An 18,476-nucleotide genomic window follows, 5' to 3' on the forward strand; every position below is an offset into this window, starting at 1 on the left:
TCTTTGACTTTGTCAGCCATTAAGGCACTCATCCCTTCAGCATGGCAGTGTGGATATTTCATGCCCCATATAGGACTCTAGTGGACGCAGCGCGAGTTCCCTTTCGAAAAGGAACGTCTCAGGTTACACATGTAACCATGGATCCCTGAGAAGGGGAACGAGACGCTGCGTTCCTTTGCCATGCTTCAGGTATTCCTGTGCAGATCTCCTTTAAACAAGAAGTGGATGACGTATTTCACAGGTGCCCTTTTATACTCATGGTTGCACCAGTAGTGACCGCCTGCCAATGTCAAGCTCATTGTCGTGTTAAGACTCATGCTTTTGTCATGCCGGAGGCATTCCCCATAGCACCCTCTAGGGGATGCAGTGTCTTGTTCCCCTACTCAGGGAACCATGGTTACATGCGTAACCTGAGACGTTTTTTCTTGTTCCTTTTTGCCTTTTATTGTTACAAAATTGGAGAGAAAAACAAACCCCACTGAAGAAGGTGGGAAATAGGCTGAGTAAAAAAGTGACAAGATGGATACAAACTTGCGTTGTTCACATGAACACTTCGGTTCAAAGCAACTGCTAAGTCAACTGTTAGGCCAAGGTTCCAATGTTTTCATTATAATGTAAATATGTGTGCGCTAAATTGGAAAAATACCAGTTACATTGAATTTTAAGACCATCTGTGCAGTCTTTCATTCAAACCATCATACTAACAATGACTTGACTTTCGGTTACAGCGGTGACAACAACATGAACAAGATGCTTTGACAGGTCCACTCAGACCGAAGTACACAAGAGCCCCGCAAAGATGGCACTGATGGACTTAAACAGAGGTTCTTGTCTTCCAGAGATAGAACAGACTGTGGCAACACTCTCTTTCTGCTAGCAGGCTGAGCAGGGAGCAAGGTCCCTCATTTGTATCTGCCAGTCCTGATTAATGATATTTCATCCTTACCATGTTTTCTTGTTTTTATTTTTTTTCTCCCCCCAACTTGCTCTCCTTGTTTCTCTCTCAGGCTCATTTCAATACAGATACACTGTGCTGGAAAAAGCAGGTCTTATTGAGACTTACCTAAACACAGGGTGTGACTTACTCACATGTGCACATCAGATTGGACGAGGCTAAGAGAACTAATAAAGGTAAAGTGATTGCACATCTCAGTCATGCTCCTGTTAGGAAAACATGATGACATGAAAAGTCAGTGCAGTGACTTTTCATGTCATGTCAATTAGAACCACTAATCAATAAAAAAAAAACAGGTAATTTGGGGCATTTTGACAAAAACGAAGTCTATGTACTGCAGACTAGGGGTATAGCAATATACTGGTACTATTGATGATAACCATGATCTACAATCCATCACACTCTTTAAAGTCACAAAACACTATCTAAGTCCACTAAAGGAGGGAGAGTGTTTTCGCATTTGGCTCCTAAACTCTGGAATAGCCTTCCTGATAAACTTTGGGACTCAGACACACTCTCAGAGTTTAAATCTAGATTAAAGCCAAACATTCACATAATGCCCCTCATAACCTTTTTTTTTTACAGAACTGCTGTTGATATTCCGATTGGAATTACACATATGTAAATTCAGTCATACTGTTTGATAATATTTGTTGCTTAATGTAAGCAAAAAAATTATTGTGTAACATAAATCAATGTGTTTTAGAACTGCAGGAGATAGGTTCAAATCTCTCTGCATTAAAAAAGTAGCCTGTATTTGTTAGGGATTTGAACCCATGTCATTGACACTGTTGACCAATTAACTTTCTGTGAAATGCCCAGAATTTCACTTTTCCAGCAGTACCAGTTCCAGGATACTCAGCGTATCCGCGCCTGCGCGAGAGAATCGCTCTTCATTCATCTCACTTCGCAATAGTAAAATTATCAGCATCATTGCACCTCATTTTGTTCACTGACTGAGATTTGATGGTCTTGTGGTGTTTTTTTAATTATAATTATTATAGCGCAAGGGGGCCGTGTTCAAATCCGGATCAGTGATCACACTCCATCGGCCATTTTGAACGTTTTGAAGCTGTAGTTGTTATTGGCCAATATTAGAGATTTTATTTAATCTGTATTCATTGATATAGTTTATATAAACAAATCTTTTTTTGACATTTGGTTTGTCTTTTCTGTCATCCAATGCTCAAGTACAACTAATCTTTCAAAATACTAATAATTGAATTAAATAAATATATAGCAAATGCTACAAATATTATTATTTTCATACTGTACATTATAATGTTGAGATGCTTAAATTCACTTGTAGCACTTACAACAATTGACTTACAACTTTGGTTGACTGAAAGATTGTTTGATCATTGCTGCATATCTAAACTTAATAACCAGCATTGAATTACAGGAAAAAAACACCTCTTTCAGTTCCTTTGTGTTTTCTCCACACAGTTTGATTTAAAGATTTGTTAAATCATTTTATCATGCATTTCCTCCCTGGGTAAGTGGGATGGTGCATTTCAAATTTGTTTGGTCTTGTCCACAACTGTCAATTGTTGAATTATTTTTCTCATTATCATCTCATAGCAGCTCCATGCCATGAAAACGAATGAGAAAAATGGAAAGCTGTGCTCATCTGCAGACAGAAAAGCTACAGAGAAAACAAAGGAACATGGTCTATTCCCTCAAACGGCTGGCATAAACAACAGGCACACAATGTGTTAATCTACGGCTCTTTGCATTGTTGGCAAGGCTTAGATCGAAGCCACGTCGCAAAACAGCGCTACCTTTCCTCACACGGGTTTGGCTCACGGTGTCACACGCTCTCTTCCATGGCACAATATGACAACTAAACTGGGAGATTCATTTAATCGAGTTTCAAATAGGAAGGTGAAGATTAAACTAGCGCCTCTCTGTTTATATTTGAACAGCGGGCCTTTTCCGAAAATGAACCTATGAGTGGATTAAGAACGTATTTGATTAAAACTGTATTTGATTATTTTTCTCCAAGGCCATTTCCTTACATGATGCCTCCTGAGCCCCCTGATGGATTGTGGATAGAGTGAGCGTCATGTCATACAGATGAAGACTCAGGACTGATTACAAAAACAAATTAATCTTTATTCAGATGGGAGTGCAGCAAATCTCTCGAAACACAAATAAGTATTTACAGTTCCATAATCGCATGTAACAAGACGAGTCGCATAAAATCCTCCCTGAACGAGTGCGCTTGGTCTTTTTAATATATGTCGCTATAGCAGTGAGTTTTGCAAAAACAGAATCTGAATGTGATAGTTAATATTCAATTTTAAGGCAACCTGTCTATTTCGCAGATGAAAATTGAACAATGGAGGAGAATTGTAAAGATCCAACCCTCTATGTGCCATAAAATGGGTTTACAGAACTCACAGTAGTGATTTTAAGAGGCACAGAGTGCAGAATATCAGAAGCCTGGGAAGGGAATATTGTTCCCAGATCTAGTGAAGTAGACCCTGAGAGGTTGGGTTAAATTTAATGCGGTTTGTAAGGCAACTGTGCAATAGAAATGTGTGCTTCTATATCACACGTTGCAGCCTCGGTCCAACTGGATCGATACAACATCAAAACTCATCATCAAACCCAAGTGTCAAGCATCTTAAGTTACTCTTCCTTTCAACAAGCAAGGCCAAACGGTGTTCTCTAAATTGCCAACAGTTATCTATTGAAGTGTCCGTGTGACTGCCAAAGCTTTAAATTAAAAACAAAATGTAGGGGGAAAAAAACTCACTGGGTTGAGAATACATGTTGTTTTAGGGTAGATCTAGTTGTATGTATTCTCAACAGAAAAAAATCCGAAACTATTATTTTGTGGCTCCCGTAGAGCTGCAGTGTTCACCAAACCATAGCTGATGACATTTTCAAAGTCCTTGAAGCTGATATGACCATCAGAATCTTGATCTGCATGCCTGTAAAATTGAACAAATTAACAAAAAATGTGTTAATGTTCATGTATAAACCAATAAAATCAAATATAATAAGTTGGGTAAAATGGAGGAAGATGCCCTCTTTAAGATTAATGTGCATTTACTGCTAAATTTAGATAATTTGCTTATTTAGTAAAACCTAAAACTCTGTTTAATAAAACTGAAAATAAGACCACTACTGGGGTAAGATGATCCCCTGCCCCTAAACATATCCATCTGATAGTTTTACATATGTATTTATTTATTAAAAAGGGTGTTGTTAAATACAAACCAAATATTGAATCTAAATTGATGATGTTTCACAGTATGGTTAAATAAATTAACAACTGACAAATTCAATAACAGAATTCCAGTCATCTGAATTACACTAATAAATCTATGAATTAAATAAAATCCTATATTTCTCATTAAAAGTATGCAATGGCAGTAATAGACAATGAATTCAGAAAAAAAATATTCCATTTTATTGACCTATGGAGTTGTTTGAAATGTACATCTAATGCATGTAATTATTAAATAACATCATGAATTATAATAATTGGGTAACTCCTTACAGTACTGTCTCATGTGTAAACATTAATGTATTAACTAACATGAACTTAAAATAAGCAATATATTCTGAATTTATTAACCTTTGTTAATGTTAGTTAATAAAAATGTTTATGTTAGTTCACATTGCATTAACTAATGTTAACAGATACAACTTTTGATCATAAAAATGTAATAGTAAACATTGAGATTAACATTAAGATTAATTTATGCTGTAGAAGTATTGTTCATTGTTAATGTTAACTATAATGTAGTTAACTAATGTTAACATATTAAACCTTATTGTTAAGTGTTACAAATAACTGTTGAATTAAATGATAAAAACACCAACAACAACGTGCCAATTGGGGACCTCAAGGGTCTAACTTAAACTTTTCACTTTAATAATTTTATGTTAATAATTTGTAAAAAAAAATAAAAATAAAAAAAAAATAATAATTTTTATTTGTCCACAAATCCATCATAAAAAAAAAAAATAAAAAAAAAATAAAAAAAAATATATATATATATATATGATCAAAGATGGCTGTAAAAAATAAATCTGCATTGTTAATAAATGTTTTTCTCCAAAACACGTTGGGAACAGGGAACTGTCCTGTTGGAAGATCCAAACATGGCTCGTTATAAGATTTCTAGCATATAGCATATATAATGTATTTAGTGACATCTATGGTCATGTGGTAAATTAAAGGTGGTGTGGACATCTTACTCCCGAGGGTATCTTACCCCATCTTACCCTACAACTTTTTCAATCCAATTATTGCAAGACATTCAAATGACATCCTGTAAATACAGAAAACATGATTAGTTTGTACATTTTAAATCAGTTTAACTTTCATACTTTATCAAAAAAGAAAAGACGTGAGGGCAAAGTGTTCTGTAATATTAAGCCAGAACTCAGAACACACTATTGAGTATCTGTCAGTATCTGATATAAACTTAAACTGTATAGCAGGAGAGCAAGTAATATGCAATGCTTCAGCTCTCTCACTCAAATTGGACATGACATCGTTTCTTTGATCTATATCTTAGGCGCTTTATCACTAACATGGCCTGCAATAACATTCCTTTTCAAATGCACTAATTCTGTTGATGCAATCTGATAATCCACAAATGTGATGAAAAATGAGTTGCATGGACATTTTCTGGTTTAGCAGGTATGGTCAAGTGTCTTCTTGCTTTGTGGGCTGACACAGTTGAATAGAAGTGGTAGATATATCTCTGCTCTCAGATGTGAAAGTGGCTGATGTTCACTCTAACCTTGCAAGTAAGTGCTGTCTGATTGACTTGAGCAAGTCAAACGCCTGACTTATTTTACTTCCTGGTGGTGTTCATTCCCTGGACGGGTGGTGGATGTGAATGTGTGGAGAGATGCTCATTTTCAACTGACTGTGTCTTTTATCGGACTTGAGGGGAAAGTCATGTGGCAGGAAGAGAAGCCTTGACTCTTACTAAAGTTTTTATGCCAAAGCCAAATTTCATATTTCAGGAAGTCCCAGTTTAGAAATGGAATGAGCTTTTCCAGCTGGAAAGGTTACCAAAAATGTTTTAAAAGCAGACAATGAAGACAATGTAGCAGAATAAAAAATATCAGGCATGGTTATTGGCTCACAGACATTTGTCTTTAAGTGTCAATGTCCCGTGACTGTGTCATAGTCTGTCTTGGTTTGATGCTGCAACCAAGTGACCTATCCCGATCTATCACACACTTCTAGCTGCTGAGAGCAAAGCTCTTCTCTGTTCTCTCAAAGCAAGCACATTTTACATATGTGAATGAGTCATTCGTGACATAACGAGCAGATAAAGACGGTGTGAGCAAATTGAATCGTGTCTGAGGAGCAGAGGAGGACATTACAGAGCAATGGGCTGACCATTTCTTCCTCAGTGCTCACTTCCTGTTTCAGAGATGAAATTAAAATATCCATTCTGCTGGAGAGAGATCTTTATTTCCTACTTTTTTGGCCATCCCTGGTTCAGCTGTTTATTGTCTACAGTGTATCACGCAAGTCTGCAAGCAGAGAATAAGATTGCAATCATGTAAAACTCATCAAGTGGATGTTTTTACCAAGACCGAGATTAATGCGGATCAAAACCGCCACAGGAAAACTGCTCCTCCAATTGCAGATGAGGAAGAGCTAACATAAGGGAAGAGATACAGAGGGAGAGCTGGAATGTTCCTGCCTCTCTCTCACTGGGGTGATTTCTCTATTACTCTCAACGACAGACTGATCGAGTGCAAACACAGCAGATGTGAGGGAAATTTGGTAGCAACAGGGAGGAGAATTAAAACAACATTAAGCATCCAGCAACTGGAAAATCACACTTCCCTTTTCCATGCCGGTGACTCCCATTCAAATGGAAGTGTACCACACATCTAATTAGATTCTAATGAAGTCCTCCCCATGGAGGAGGAACGTTGAGATATCAAGCATGCCCCTCTCCTGAGCCTTTGCACCTCTTTAAAAAAAAAGAAAGAAAGATGGCAACGAGAAAGGAAGACAGCCTGAAACTTTACGGACAGCTTTTGAACACCTGTGCTACTTCCACTGATTAAACGAATAAGGTAGCAGATCTCTCTTACTAGCCTGCAATCAAGAGGTTGCAATTAAAGTCTGACAAGGTTGAGCATAATCATGTGTGAAGAGGATTGCGTGGACTGACAATCTAATTTACGTAGCAAAGCAGACCGATTCCTGCATTGCCATGTTTGATTGAGTGATGTGATATTAGAACTAAGGCTTTATATCAAAAAGACTGACATGTTGTCATATGAGAGCACAGTGGTGGACATGGAGGGACTGTATAGTCTTCGTGGTCTTTATCTCAGCGAGAAGAGACGCATGAGTGATACTTCAGCTGTCCCTTCTTTCATACTCTGCTAGTTGTAGTTAACATAGCACTGTCAGTCAAAGCAGGTCTGTGTTGCAAAGCCCTGTCAGTGCAGTCACCATAAACAGTCCATTGTTTAATGAAGGTACAGTTAGGGCTGCTTTTCTGACACAATTCGATTCTGATTTACAAGCTCTTGACTCAATTCTCATTTCAATTTGATTCAGAATATATTTTATAATAAATTATATGTACATTTTGTTACCATGTAAAAACTGTTCCCTTTCAGTCGCTCACATTCGACATAGTCGACGTGCCGACTGATCGGGATTACACTTAGGGAACCTGTCTCCCTAATCTTCGAGTATTGATAAAACGAGCCAATGTGCGAGATTTGCATCTCGCGCTCCGCCCCGCAGCGCGGGTATAAACACGGAAGCGGATGCACGCACCACTTGTCTTTTGCTTCAGAGCCGATCGGTCTTCATGACGGTGTCTCTGCCTCTGCTGTTGGTTCTACAGCGCGAGTGCAGCGGTGGTCACGAGCCTTCTGAGCTCTCAACTGCTGTTCTAACTGCATTCCTTTTTGTGTTTGTTTGTCTGATGGCCGGTTGAGGGCGAAGAAAGTGAGTGCTTCACTGGTAGAGGCTGCACCATCCCTGTCAGTGTTGCCGCGATCATTCCCCTGTGTGCTCCGGCACTGGTGAGAGTTTTCATTTCCTGAAAGAGCAACCCGGGTGCGTTTGCGTTGTTTTCAAAATGTCATTCCACCCGTGCATTTCTGGATGCGGTCGTACCCTCTGACGGTCACAATAGTTGCATCACGTGTTTGGGCTTACAGCATGCTGAAGCAGCTTTTTTTGGATGGTTCATGTTCCTATTGCAGGAATATGACCATCTCGGTGTTGAGATCAAGACTCGCCTTTGTCCGCGAAGGTGGAGTCCCCATTACCATGCCCCACCCTAGGGTGCAGTGTGGGATGAGTGATCGGAGGATCAGAGTGATGGCTTCCCCGCCCGGTAACCAATCCCTGTGGGTCCCTCACTCCTCTATCACACCGCAGCCGGTGGAGTCCCCCGTTGAGCATGCTGGTCCCTCTGTAATGGACCGACCAGCCGTTTAATTCGGGGCCCCTCCAGAGGACAGGATGCTGATTGCAGCATCGGAGGGTGAGCTGACCTCTGGAGATGATGACTTGGCTGCGTTATCTCCCTCTAAGAGTGTAACGTTGCCCGAGCCGGATCCACAGTTGTCAGCTATGCCGAAAGGGGCCGCCCAGGCTGTCAGGCTCAAGTGGAACCCTCCACCATGTCCCGAACAGTCTCGGTTGGATGATTGGTTTCTCGGGGCGGGCCGCGCTGGTTCTCAGCCCGCCGCCCCAGTGCCTTTCTTTCCCGAAGTGCACTGAGAGCTTACCAGGTCGTGGACGGTACCTTTCACCGCCAGAGATTACCTGAGTAGCTCTTCCCCCCTCACTACCCTTGACGGGTTACGAGGCTATCCCTCAAGTGGAGCAGTCGGTCGCAGTACACCTGTGTCCTGCGGCCGCTGCCTCTTGGACGGGGATCCTCGTCTCCCCTCTTAGGCCTGTGAGTTCTCGTACGTCCTTACGGGCAGAGCTTACAAAGCCTGTGGGCAAGCCGCTTCCTCTTTGCATGCCATGGCGTTGCTACAGGTCTACCAGGCCAAGGTACTCAAGGACATGCACGAGGGTAGCCCAGACCATGCGCTCATAGGTGAGCTCCGCACCGCAACCGCCCTCCGGGGTATGGCCGTTACAGCTTGCGCAATCGGTCTGGCGATGTCCACCTTAGTGGTTGGCCCAGGAGCGAAATCTCTGGCTCAACCTGTCCGATATGGGGGATGCGGACAAGGTTCGGTTCCTGGACTCTGACGCTGTTCGGCGACGCGGTAGAGAACTGCGCCCAACAGTTCTCTGCCGGCCAGGTGAAGACGGAGGCCATCCAGCACATCCTGCCCCGGCGGCCCGCTGCTGCCTCTATCCCGCCGCCGGTGGCAGATCCTCCGCCTGCTCATCGCCGAGGGCGTCCCCCTGTGTCAGACGCTGCCAAACCAGGTGGCAAGCGCAAGACCAAGTGTCCCTGATACAGGCCACCCAGGGTTGGGGGGACGAGCTCTTCAGATGGTTCCTGTTCCGCCGCTGGCTACCCAGAGTCCAGCGGTACCCGAATTGTCAGAGGAGCAAATTCCTCCATTCCTGGGTCCCAAGAGGGCCAGACTGGCGGTGTGCGACCCTGTAAAGCCTTGCACCCCTCAGCCCCCTCTGGTGTCACCAGCCGGCAGCTGGGTGCGGTTCGAGGACCCGACTACACCTGCTCACGCACAACCTTCCGACCCGTGGAGACAGGTAATTGTTGCATCGCACACTCAGACCCCACTTCGGGCCACCCCCGGGCCTTCCGAAGCAGGTCCCTGTTCTCCACCTCGCTGCCCCACCCCGGGTACGTATGTGGTGCCTCTGGTTCCCCTGGCCCGGTTCGTGGAAGCCTGGAGAGTGCTTCCCAACCGGTCCAGCTGGCTCCTCCGTACCATCAGACTCGGCTATACGATTCAGTTCGCCCGGCGTCCGCCCAAGTTCAGCAACGTTCGTTACACTTCGGTGTTGAGCGAACGTGCCCCTGTCATACGCGCGGAGATTGCAGTCCTATTGGCGAAGGATGCAAGAGAGCCAGTTCCTCCAGCCGATATGAAGACCGGCTTCTACAGCCCATACTTCATTGTACCCAAGAAAGGCGGTGTATTACGGCCAATCTTGGACCTGCGAGTTTTGAATCGGGCCCTTCACAAGCTTCTGTTCAAGATGATAACGCAGAGACGCATTTTCGAATGCATCCATCCCCGAGATTGGTTCGCAGCGATCGACCTGAAGGACGCGTATTTTCATGTTTCCATCCTACCGCGACACAAGCCATTCCTGCGCTCTGCGTTCGAAAGTCGAGCGTATCAGTACAAAGTCCAATCCTTCGGGCTGAGCCTTTGCTCCCATGAGAGAGCATGGTGTTCATGTCCTCAACTATCTCGACGACTGGCTCATACTAGCTCTTGTTGCTCTATCATATCAGCCAGTTGGGTCTTCGGGTCAACTGGGAAAAGAGAAAACTTGCCCCCGTGCAGAGGATCTCTTTTCTCGGTATTGAGCTGGACTCGGTCCAACAGACGGCACACCTCACAGAGGAACATGTCCGGTCGGTGCTGAACTGCCTGAATACTGTCAAGAGCAGAACAGTGGTCCCACTGAGTCTTTTTCAGAGGCTCCTGGGGCATATGGCAGCCGCAGGCGCAGTAACGCCGCTCAGCTTGCTCCATATGAGACCGCTTCAGCACTGGCTTCACGACCGAGTCCCGAGGTGGACGTGGCAAAGCGGCACGCTCCGTGTGACAATCACCCTGGCCTGCCGCCAAACCCTCAGCCTTTGGTCAGACCCTTTGTTTCTCCGGGCTGGAGTGCCCTTAGAACAAGTGTCCAGGCATGCTGTGGTCACCACAGATGCCTCCAGCACCGGCTGGGGGGCCACGTACAACGGGCATGCAGTAGTGAGGATCTGGACGGGCCCCCAACTGAAATTGGCACATCAATTGCCTCGAGTTGTTTGCAGTACACTTTGCTTTGAGACGGCTCAAAACGCCACTGCTCAGCAAGCATGTACTGGTACGTATGGACACACTGCGACCATTGCGTACATCAACCATCAAGAGGGTCTACGCTCCCGTCGCAGGTCGCAACTCACCCGCCACCTCCTCCTATGGAGTCAGAAGCATCTGAGGTCGCTTTGTACCACTTATATTCCCGGCCTGCTCAATCGTGCCGCCGACGAGCTCTCACGACAGCCTGTGCCTGTGACTGCCTCCGCAAGTATGCGTTTCCCCAGTGAGCCTTCTTGCACAGAAACTGTGCAAAGTCAGGGAGGGAGAGGAGCAGGTATTGCTAGTTGCCCCTTATTGGCCCAACCGGACCTGGTTCACCGAACCTATGCTCCTCTCGACAGCCCCTCCCTGGCACCGTATGGCACCCGCATCCAGACCTCTGGAAACTCCATGTCTGGTCCCTGGACGGGACGCGGAGGTTCTAGGTGATCTACCACAATCAGTCATAGACACCATCACTCCCGCGAGAGCACCCTCTACTCAAGAGTTCTCCTGCTTGCTTTGGCCTCCATAATTTTTGGTCGACAAATCGTGCCTGGAATTCGGGCCGGCTAACTTTCACGTTATCCTGAGACCCCGGCCTGGATATGTGCCATTTTCGGGACCAGGTAGTGAACCTGCAAGTGCTGCCCCCGGAGGAGGCAGACCCAGCCCTGGCATTTCTCTGTCCCGTCCACTCCTTGCGGTTATATGTTGACAGAACGCAAAACCTCAGGACCTTAGATCAGCTCTTCGTCTGTTACGGAGGCCAGCAGAAGGGAAAGGCTGTCTCCAAGCAGAGGTTGGCCCACTAGATAGTGGATGCCATCATCTTGGCGTATGAATCCCAAGGTGCACCTTGTACACCATTCGGAGTGTAGCTGCTTCCTGGGCGTTGGCACAGGGTGCCTCGCTGACAGATGTTTGTAGAGCTGCGGGCTGGGCGACACCTAACACGTTCGCTAGATTCTATAGCCTACGTATCGAGCCGGTTGCTTCCCGTGTGCTCTCTTCGCATAGAAGCCAGTCTACGCTGTAAGCCCAGTTGGAAGTGTCAGCTTGCTGCGCCATTCCCCTCTTATGGACCGGATTTGTGCGCTATTCTTGCTCCAGTAGAGTTTCTCTTTAGCCGAACCCTGTTGAGTTCCTCCACACCCTTCGGCAACGGACGTGGTGTTTTAATAAGGATCCCGATCAGTCGACACGCCCACTACATCGAACGTGAGCGACTGAAAGGGAACGTCTTGGTTAAGTATGTAACCCTCGTTCCCTGAAGGAGGGAACGGAGACGTAGTCCTGTCGCCACTATTGCTGGACCACCGCTGACTCAGCAGGTGGTGAGTGCATCCGCTTCCGTGTTTATACCCGCGCTGCGGGGCAGAGAAAAATTCTTAAAGAATGTTTAAGGAGTTTAAACAACTAAAACTGGTTAAAAGATTAGTTCCCCCCAAAATAAAAATTGTTTCATCATTTATGTATAACCTCATGTTGTTTCACACCTGAATGACTGTTTTCCTTCTTTGAATGACCAATGATGTGCCTTCACATTACATTGATAAAAATCCTTTAGTAGTAGATTTACTATCCTTGCCTTGTTTTTGAATAAATAAATAAAATAGTGTAAAATACATTACAGATAAAGTTTTTCTCAATCTTTTCCATGGGCCAAGTAGTATTTTTAATTGATTAATATTTTTAATGGAAACAGATAGGCCTTGTTGTGCATTATTTGCAAGAACATATTTTCTCAGACAATCTGCTGTTATCATGATAAGCAATTTTCTCTGTAGTTAAAACATTAAAACACAACATACCACAGGAAAAGTGTTCAAAAGCATTGCATCCACTACAAATATTTATATTTATTGATATATATTTATTTAAACTGTTATTGTGAACATGCATTGTATTTATGATTAGGACTCAAAATGAAGATTTACGGTTTTCCTTCATCTGCCGTTAGATAAATATGCGGCAGTTTCACTAAACGGCCCAACGCGCTCGGTGGCGTTTTATCTTTCTGTATATGTATAATTTTTTTTAAATGTTATGTCTAAAAGTGACCAAAAAGACAAAAACTCCAGCTTGTCGCCAAACTGCTCCGTCTCCAAAATGTTCGTACACATGGGTCAGAGTTTGCGTGCAGGTGCTTCATTTGTTTTTATAAATCACAACTTATGCGTCGGAAGTGGCGTACGCCTCTTTCGAGCCTGTTTTGTGCGTATGCAATGGTTATAAATGAGGCCCCAGACCAGTCACCTCAGCACACTAAGTTTCCCATCATCCTCTTTGGCTTTCACCTGTGCACACTCAACAATCAACACACCTGTCTGCCATCAGCCTCATCAGTTTCTCCATAAAAGCAAGCACCAAACACACACATATTGGTCTGGTCTCATCATTCTACCCTGAACACGTACCTGACTACTTACCTGTGGATTACTAACCTGTGCATCAAACTGTCCCGTCCCTCGTCTCTGCCAGTCTTCAGTCCACCAGCCACTTCTCATCTGTACCTGCTACAGATATGACTTATCATTCACATGCCAGCATCACCATCACGTTCTGCAATCCAGAGACTCACCTGCTAACTTCCTGTATGTTATGCAATAAACTCTATTCAGATTTTACCTTTGTCAGCATTCTTCTTTTCCATGACAAGTACATTGTAACAATTATGATTTTTGACGAAACTATCTTTTTAAGATTACAAAGCTGATCGTGTCAGGTTATTTTTTTGAATTTTTTTTGTGCCAGAAGATTGCCAATTTCCCTAAAGAAGGGCTGAGTTGTTGGTCCCTAAATGGGCCTGCCGTTCCATGTGCACAAGTGTCTTCCTCCTCAGGCTCTTAACTGCTTGGATGCTTATTAGCCTTCAGCCAGAGATGAGGAATATCTTGGAGGCTGAGTGGCGATGAAGACTCATCGAAGCATGCAGATCCTCTAATTACCACATTGTCATAGCTAGAATACCGTCGTAATCAGAATAATGCCGCATGGCACGGGGATGTTGTTCTTATTACCACGCAGTGTGGCAGCTGTATCTGTGAACACTCAGCTAATCAACTGAGAATCTGCCAAGTCATCCGCCCAAGCCACGACTCCTACGAAACACTCACTGTGTGTGATCTGTGCAGCTTCTGATAAAGTACCACAGAGAGGCGAATATGGAACCTGACCATAGTGAGCAAGATGAGCCAGTCTTCTTAGTCACACAGGATTTGTGTTGGGACAGAAATCGGCATGGAATAGTGAGAGAGTGGGCAAGATTTGCTCGGCAGCAATGTGTTGGACAGCCATAAGTGAGATAAATATTGCCTGGACGATTCATTGTCTCACACCTCCATGCCAGGATTCCCTGTGGAGGACACTGCACCCTTCCCAAGAGATGGAAAGAGGCGGGTGATGACATCATCAGCATGGCCCACAAGGAACAGGTGTATTCTTCTGATTGGTGTTCAGATGTTCTTTTTTCCCCCCTCTTTATTTATTACATTTTGGAGTGAGGGGAGATGCGGAGGAGAAGCATTGCAGACTGCAAGCGCTACTCTGTCACTGTCAAGAAAATGCACACTTTGCTCATGTACTGAAACTGCATAAACTTGAAGAAAAAGATGCTCTATTGGCTAACTTTTCTCTACACCAGCACAGTTTTCATTCTAAGACACAGAACAACATATATTTAAAAGTGCTATGAAAGGGGTTTTCAAACTTTGATGTCAGACCCCAATATCAGCTTCCCAATATCAGTAATTTCAATGATTAATTCAAGTTCATTTGTATAGCATTTATATGCAGCTTTTAGTTTAGATTTGGTTATTTCTTATGGTTCAAAACTAGGTTAATAAACAAAGCAATAATCATAATTAGTCTCGCAATTAATGAAACCATAAAATTACAAATTACAAAATTTTGGTTAAATGGTATAGTGTTACATATATTTATGGATATGTTAAGTTGACATAAATTTGACACCCCTAAAATATATATTTTGTAAAAAAATAAAAATTATAATAATTATTATTATTGGCCTTGCAGCCCCCTGGCCCCTCAGTTTGAAACCCCCTGCACTATGAGACAGTTAGATGAACTGTCATCTTCTCTACCACATTGTTTCAACATCTAAAAAGGAAAAAACTTCGACATAATCAGGTTCTACTTCAAATAAACAAAGTGACAGATCTTTGGATATGCATATGGCACAGGAGCCTAACAAGCAATCAAAGATGCATGCCATCGTAAAACAGAAAACCTTCTGCTCTTTCATGCTGGTGGGTAGGGAAAGAGCCACAGCACTACTGAGATGTGCTCTGATTGTGTCTTAATTGAGACACATCATGAATCTTATAACTGCTTCATTTCATTTGCTCTTCTTTTGCCCTGATAAGAATGCACAAAAAAGGGGTGGAACCAGGATCCTGGAGCACTGCATTCTCACCTCTGATCAATTGAGACCTGCTGCACCATGGGAGAGATGTTATGGCCACGGCTAAATTTTATATTAACAAAACCACTTCCATTAAAACCAGCAACTTGCTGTCATGGCAACCACTGAAAGTATCAATGGGAGTTGTGAAATGTGCAGCAGAAATTTCTTCCCCGCCTGTGGCCCCCAGACGTGATATTGATGCCGCTGTCAGGGACGGCTGGCTTCCAGCTCCACAGCTACCTGTCGAGCCTACAAACAAGATGCGGGTTAATTCTGGCAGCATACAACAAGAATCTACACATCTCGTCCCCATGCATACACACATAATCCCTCAAGCTGCTTAAGCATGAGGAAAGCCGATGGATGTACCCAAGCAATGATTTTTCAGACAATACATATGATTAGAAAAGTTGACGTGTAGTGATGCATCATGATTTTTCATGGCCGAATAGCAAATAGGCTGATTTTTTCTTCAAGCAAATTTGTTTGTTGTTTATTTGCTATATAACAGGCAAACTGGCTTTAAACAAAAAATATCCGTAGCCATTTGAAATGAGTGGCAACCACTGCATTTTGATCACAATCAAAGATGCTACACACATGTAGCATGAGCAGTTGTTTTTGATTTGAATTAGATTGTATAATTTCAAGGTTGAAAGCAAAAACAGAATGGTCTGACTTTAGATTTGTGAAGTAATGCTACATAAGACACCTGCACAAAACAAAAACAGCAGGCATACTGAATGAAATGCAAATTCCCTTTCTGACAGTAGGTGGCGCTTATGGAACAGCAGGGTACCTTTGGGTACCGCTGTACACAAAGCAGCGCTGCGCTTATAAACTACTTTACATGGAGGTAAGAGGAAAAGAAAATGTCATTGAAACTTTTCTGTAGACCGTCAGTTTTCTTTAGCGATACATTCATATAAACCCCCAATTTAATATTTATATTTTTCTTACTATATTTCGAGCATCACGAACAGTGATTGTTTTGTCTTTTTTGCTGTTTTGGCAAAGTGGACTTTGTTACCATCCTGTTTATAGACTTCATAATATTTCCACACAAAAGGAAAGGATTGCAATGCAGTTTGTGTGCAAGTCCGGAATAGAGATTGCCAAAAAATTTAACTAAAACTGATTTATGGCTGGTCGACCAGTGCATCTCCAATGAGGTGCTTGAGTTATTGAGTGTGTAAAATTACAAGTCACGACCTGTAAAGATAGGTAGAAGAAAACCAATTTTATCTGTATATGTACCAGGACTCAACTAAAAAGATGGCCTGCTGACCCAGGGCCAGTATGAGAATGTTTCAAACCAGTTGATGGAAGTGTGGCTTGCTCTTTAAAGCCAACTCTACTTTTTTTTTTTTTATTAGATATATGTATTTGTATGCCTTGCAAACATAAACAATTGGTTTATGTTGACCCGAAAAGCAGACAAAATTCTTTCTGTTGAAAATGGTTGCACGGAATACACTCAATACACAGCATGTAACAGCTATATTTCCATCTGAATTTCTCTGTTTGTCCATCTTCTGCAGCACAGGTGGTCTGTAGACACCAGGGAAGAAAGAGAGCAGTGCTAGCAGGGACAGTCTATTCTTAACCATCCGACAGGAGTGCACTGAAAACTAAGCTGTTGTTCCAGCAGTCCCATACGCAAGAGTATATGCCAAACAACGCTTATGGTCAGATGAGCAGTTTATTTCTCTTTTACACACACACACAAGCATACATTTAGTGGACACAACATGTCCCAATTACACATACACACACACACACGCACCCAAAACCAATCACCTCTCGGTGCACCCGACATTAGGACATAAAACACTAAAATATCTAAAGGAGAATGCCACAGTTTGATTCATGCCATGCTTAGAATCCTGACACGTTTTCAGCACAAAGCCATGAAGGCGAAACTAGGCTGTAAAGCCACAGCTTGAGGCTGTAAATTAGAATGTGCTTACCGGGAGGAGAGATTGATGACTACGTAGTGTGCATCTTGTGACCCGCTCACTTAGTTAATAGGGCATCGCTGTGACTTTCCACATCTGCACTCATCCTGGGCGTAGCGGCTTCTTAAACAGAATTAAAAGAGATGTCCATGTGACATCCTTAAAAAGCTTGTTGACCAATTGGTTGAGGAGGCAATTTCCTGGGCGAGCTTTACAGGTGGTAAATGGATTACGTAACTGGGATTGAAAGTCACAACGACGGGGCTTTGTGGAGCATGCAGAGGAAAACGAGAGGAGCCGTGTTGTTTGTTCCAAGGCTATGGATTTCTAATAAATGTTTACCGCTCGCTTTGGCCCCAATACTCTCAACAACAATCCGTTTTAGTCACGGGAAGGGAAAGTCAATTTATTTAAATCCAGCTCTTATCCTGAAAACTCATCCTGGCTTCAAACCCGTCCCAAGCCACTGGCTCCATTTGGCATCGCTGTCATTTACAGCCATCTTCTTAATAACTCCTTGACTTAACCAACTTCCCGACGCAGGGGCCCTCATATTCAATCATCGTCTGCACCAGGAGAGACCAATCCTCTGTTTATATTACTCCACAATTTATCCCACTTTAAAAGACTGCTCAGAGAGTGAGAACGGAAAAGAGAGAAGGCACTGGAGGGTCTTTACCATAAGCCTGATTCATCGTGAAAATTTCTTAGTTGTTCAATCAGGCAGTGTAATGAGAGAGGGTCTCAGTCTATTCAGACATCTATTGACTCTTCTGCTCTATTCAAACACTTTTGCTGCTTTAGTTCTCTCAGCACTTCATAAGCTTTTCCAGAAAAGCCTCTTAATGGAATGTGACTCAGAGAGACCAGCATTTTCAGACAAGTGAAGACACATTCAGGAAAACAAAATGAACAAGGCTGCCGAACGTGCAACCTGCTCTGCTACAAATAAATCCATTGAATAGCTGCCAGTATTGTTCGCATTGTCAAGCTTGGAGCACAAACCACATAGGACAGAAAGCAAGCAAAACACAGACTCATTGGGTAATCAATCCATCTCTGTGTCCCTGGAGAGACTTGAGCAGACATCCCCTGTAACATCTCCTGTTTAGGCCAACCAGGGTATCAGGCAGACTCAGACATGGTGCTGGTT

At 43.3% G+C, this 18,476-nt stretch overlaps 1 protein-coding gene across 2 annotated transcripts in view; it reads right to left on the reverse strand.

Moving 5' to 3' along the window:
- Window positions 1–958: 958 nt before the first annotated feature.
- Window positions 959–18,476, reverse strand: part of efcab11 (EF-hand calcium binding domain 11) — an 87,263-nt gene continuing 69,745 nt past the window's right edge. For both annotated transcript variants that reach the window (XM_082144174.1, XM_082144173.1), the window contains one exon: window positions 959–3,894. In XM_082144174.1, coding sequence (XP_082000300.1) covers window positions 3,750–3,894 — 145 coding nt within the window. In that variant the 3' untranslated portion in view covers window positions 959–3,749. The remainder of the gene's footprint in view (window positions 3,895–18,476) is intronic.

This window comes from Leuciscus leuciscus, assembly GCF_965113295.1.
Source record: "Leuciscus leuciscus genome assembly, chromosome: 17".
Classification (NCBI taxonomy): domain Eukaryota; kingdom Metazoa; phylum Chordata; class Actinopteri; order Cypriniformes; family Leuciscidae; genus Leuciscus; species Leuciscus leuciscus.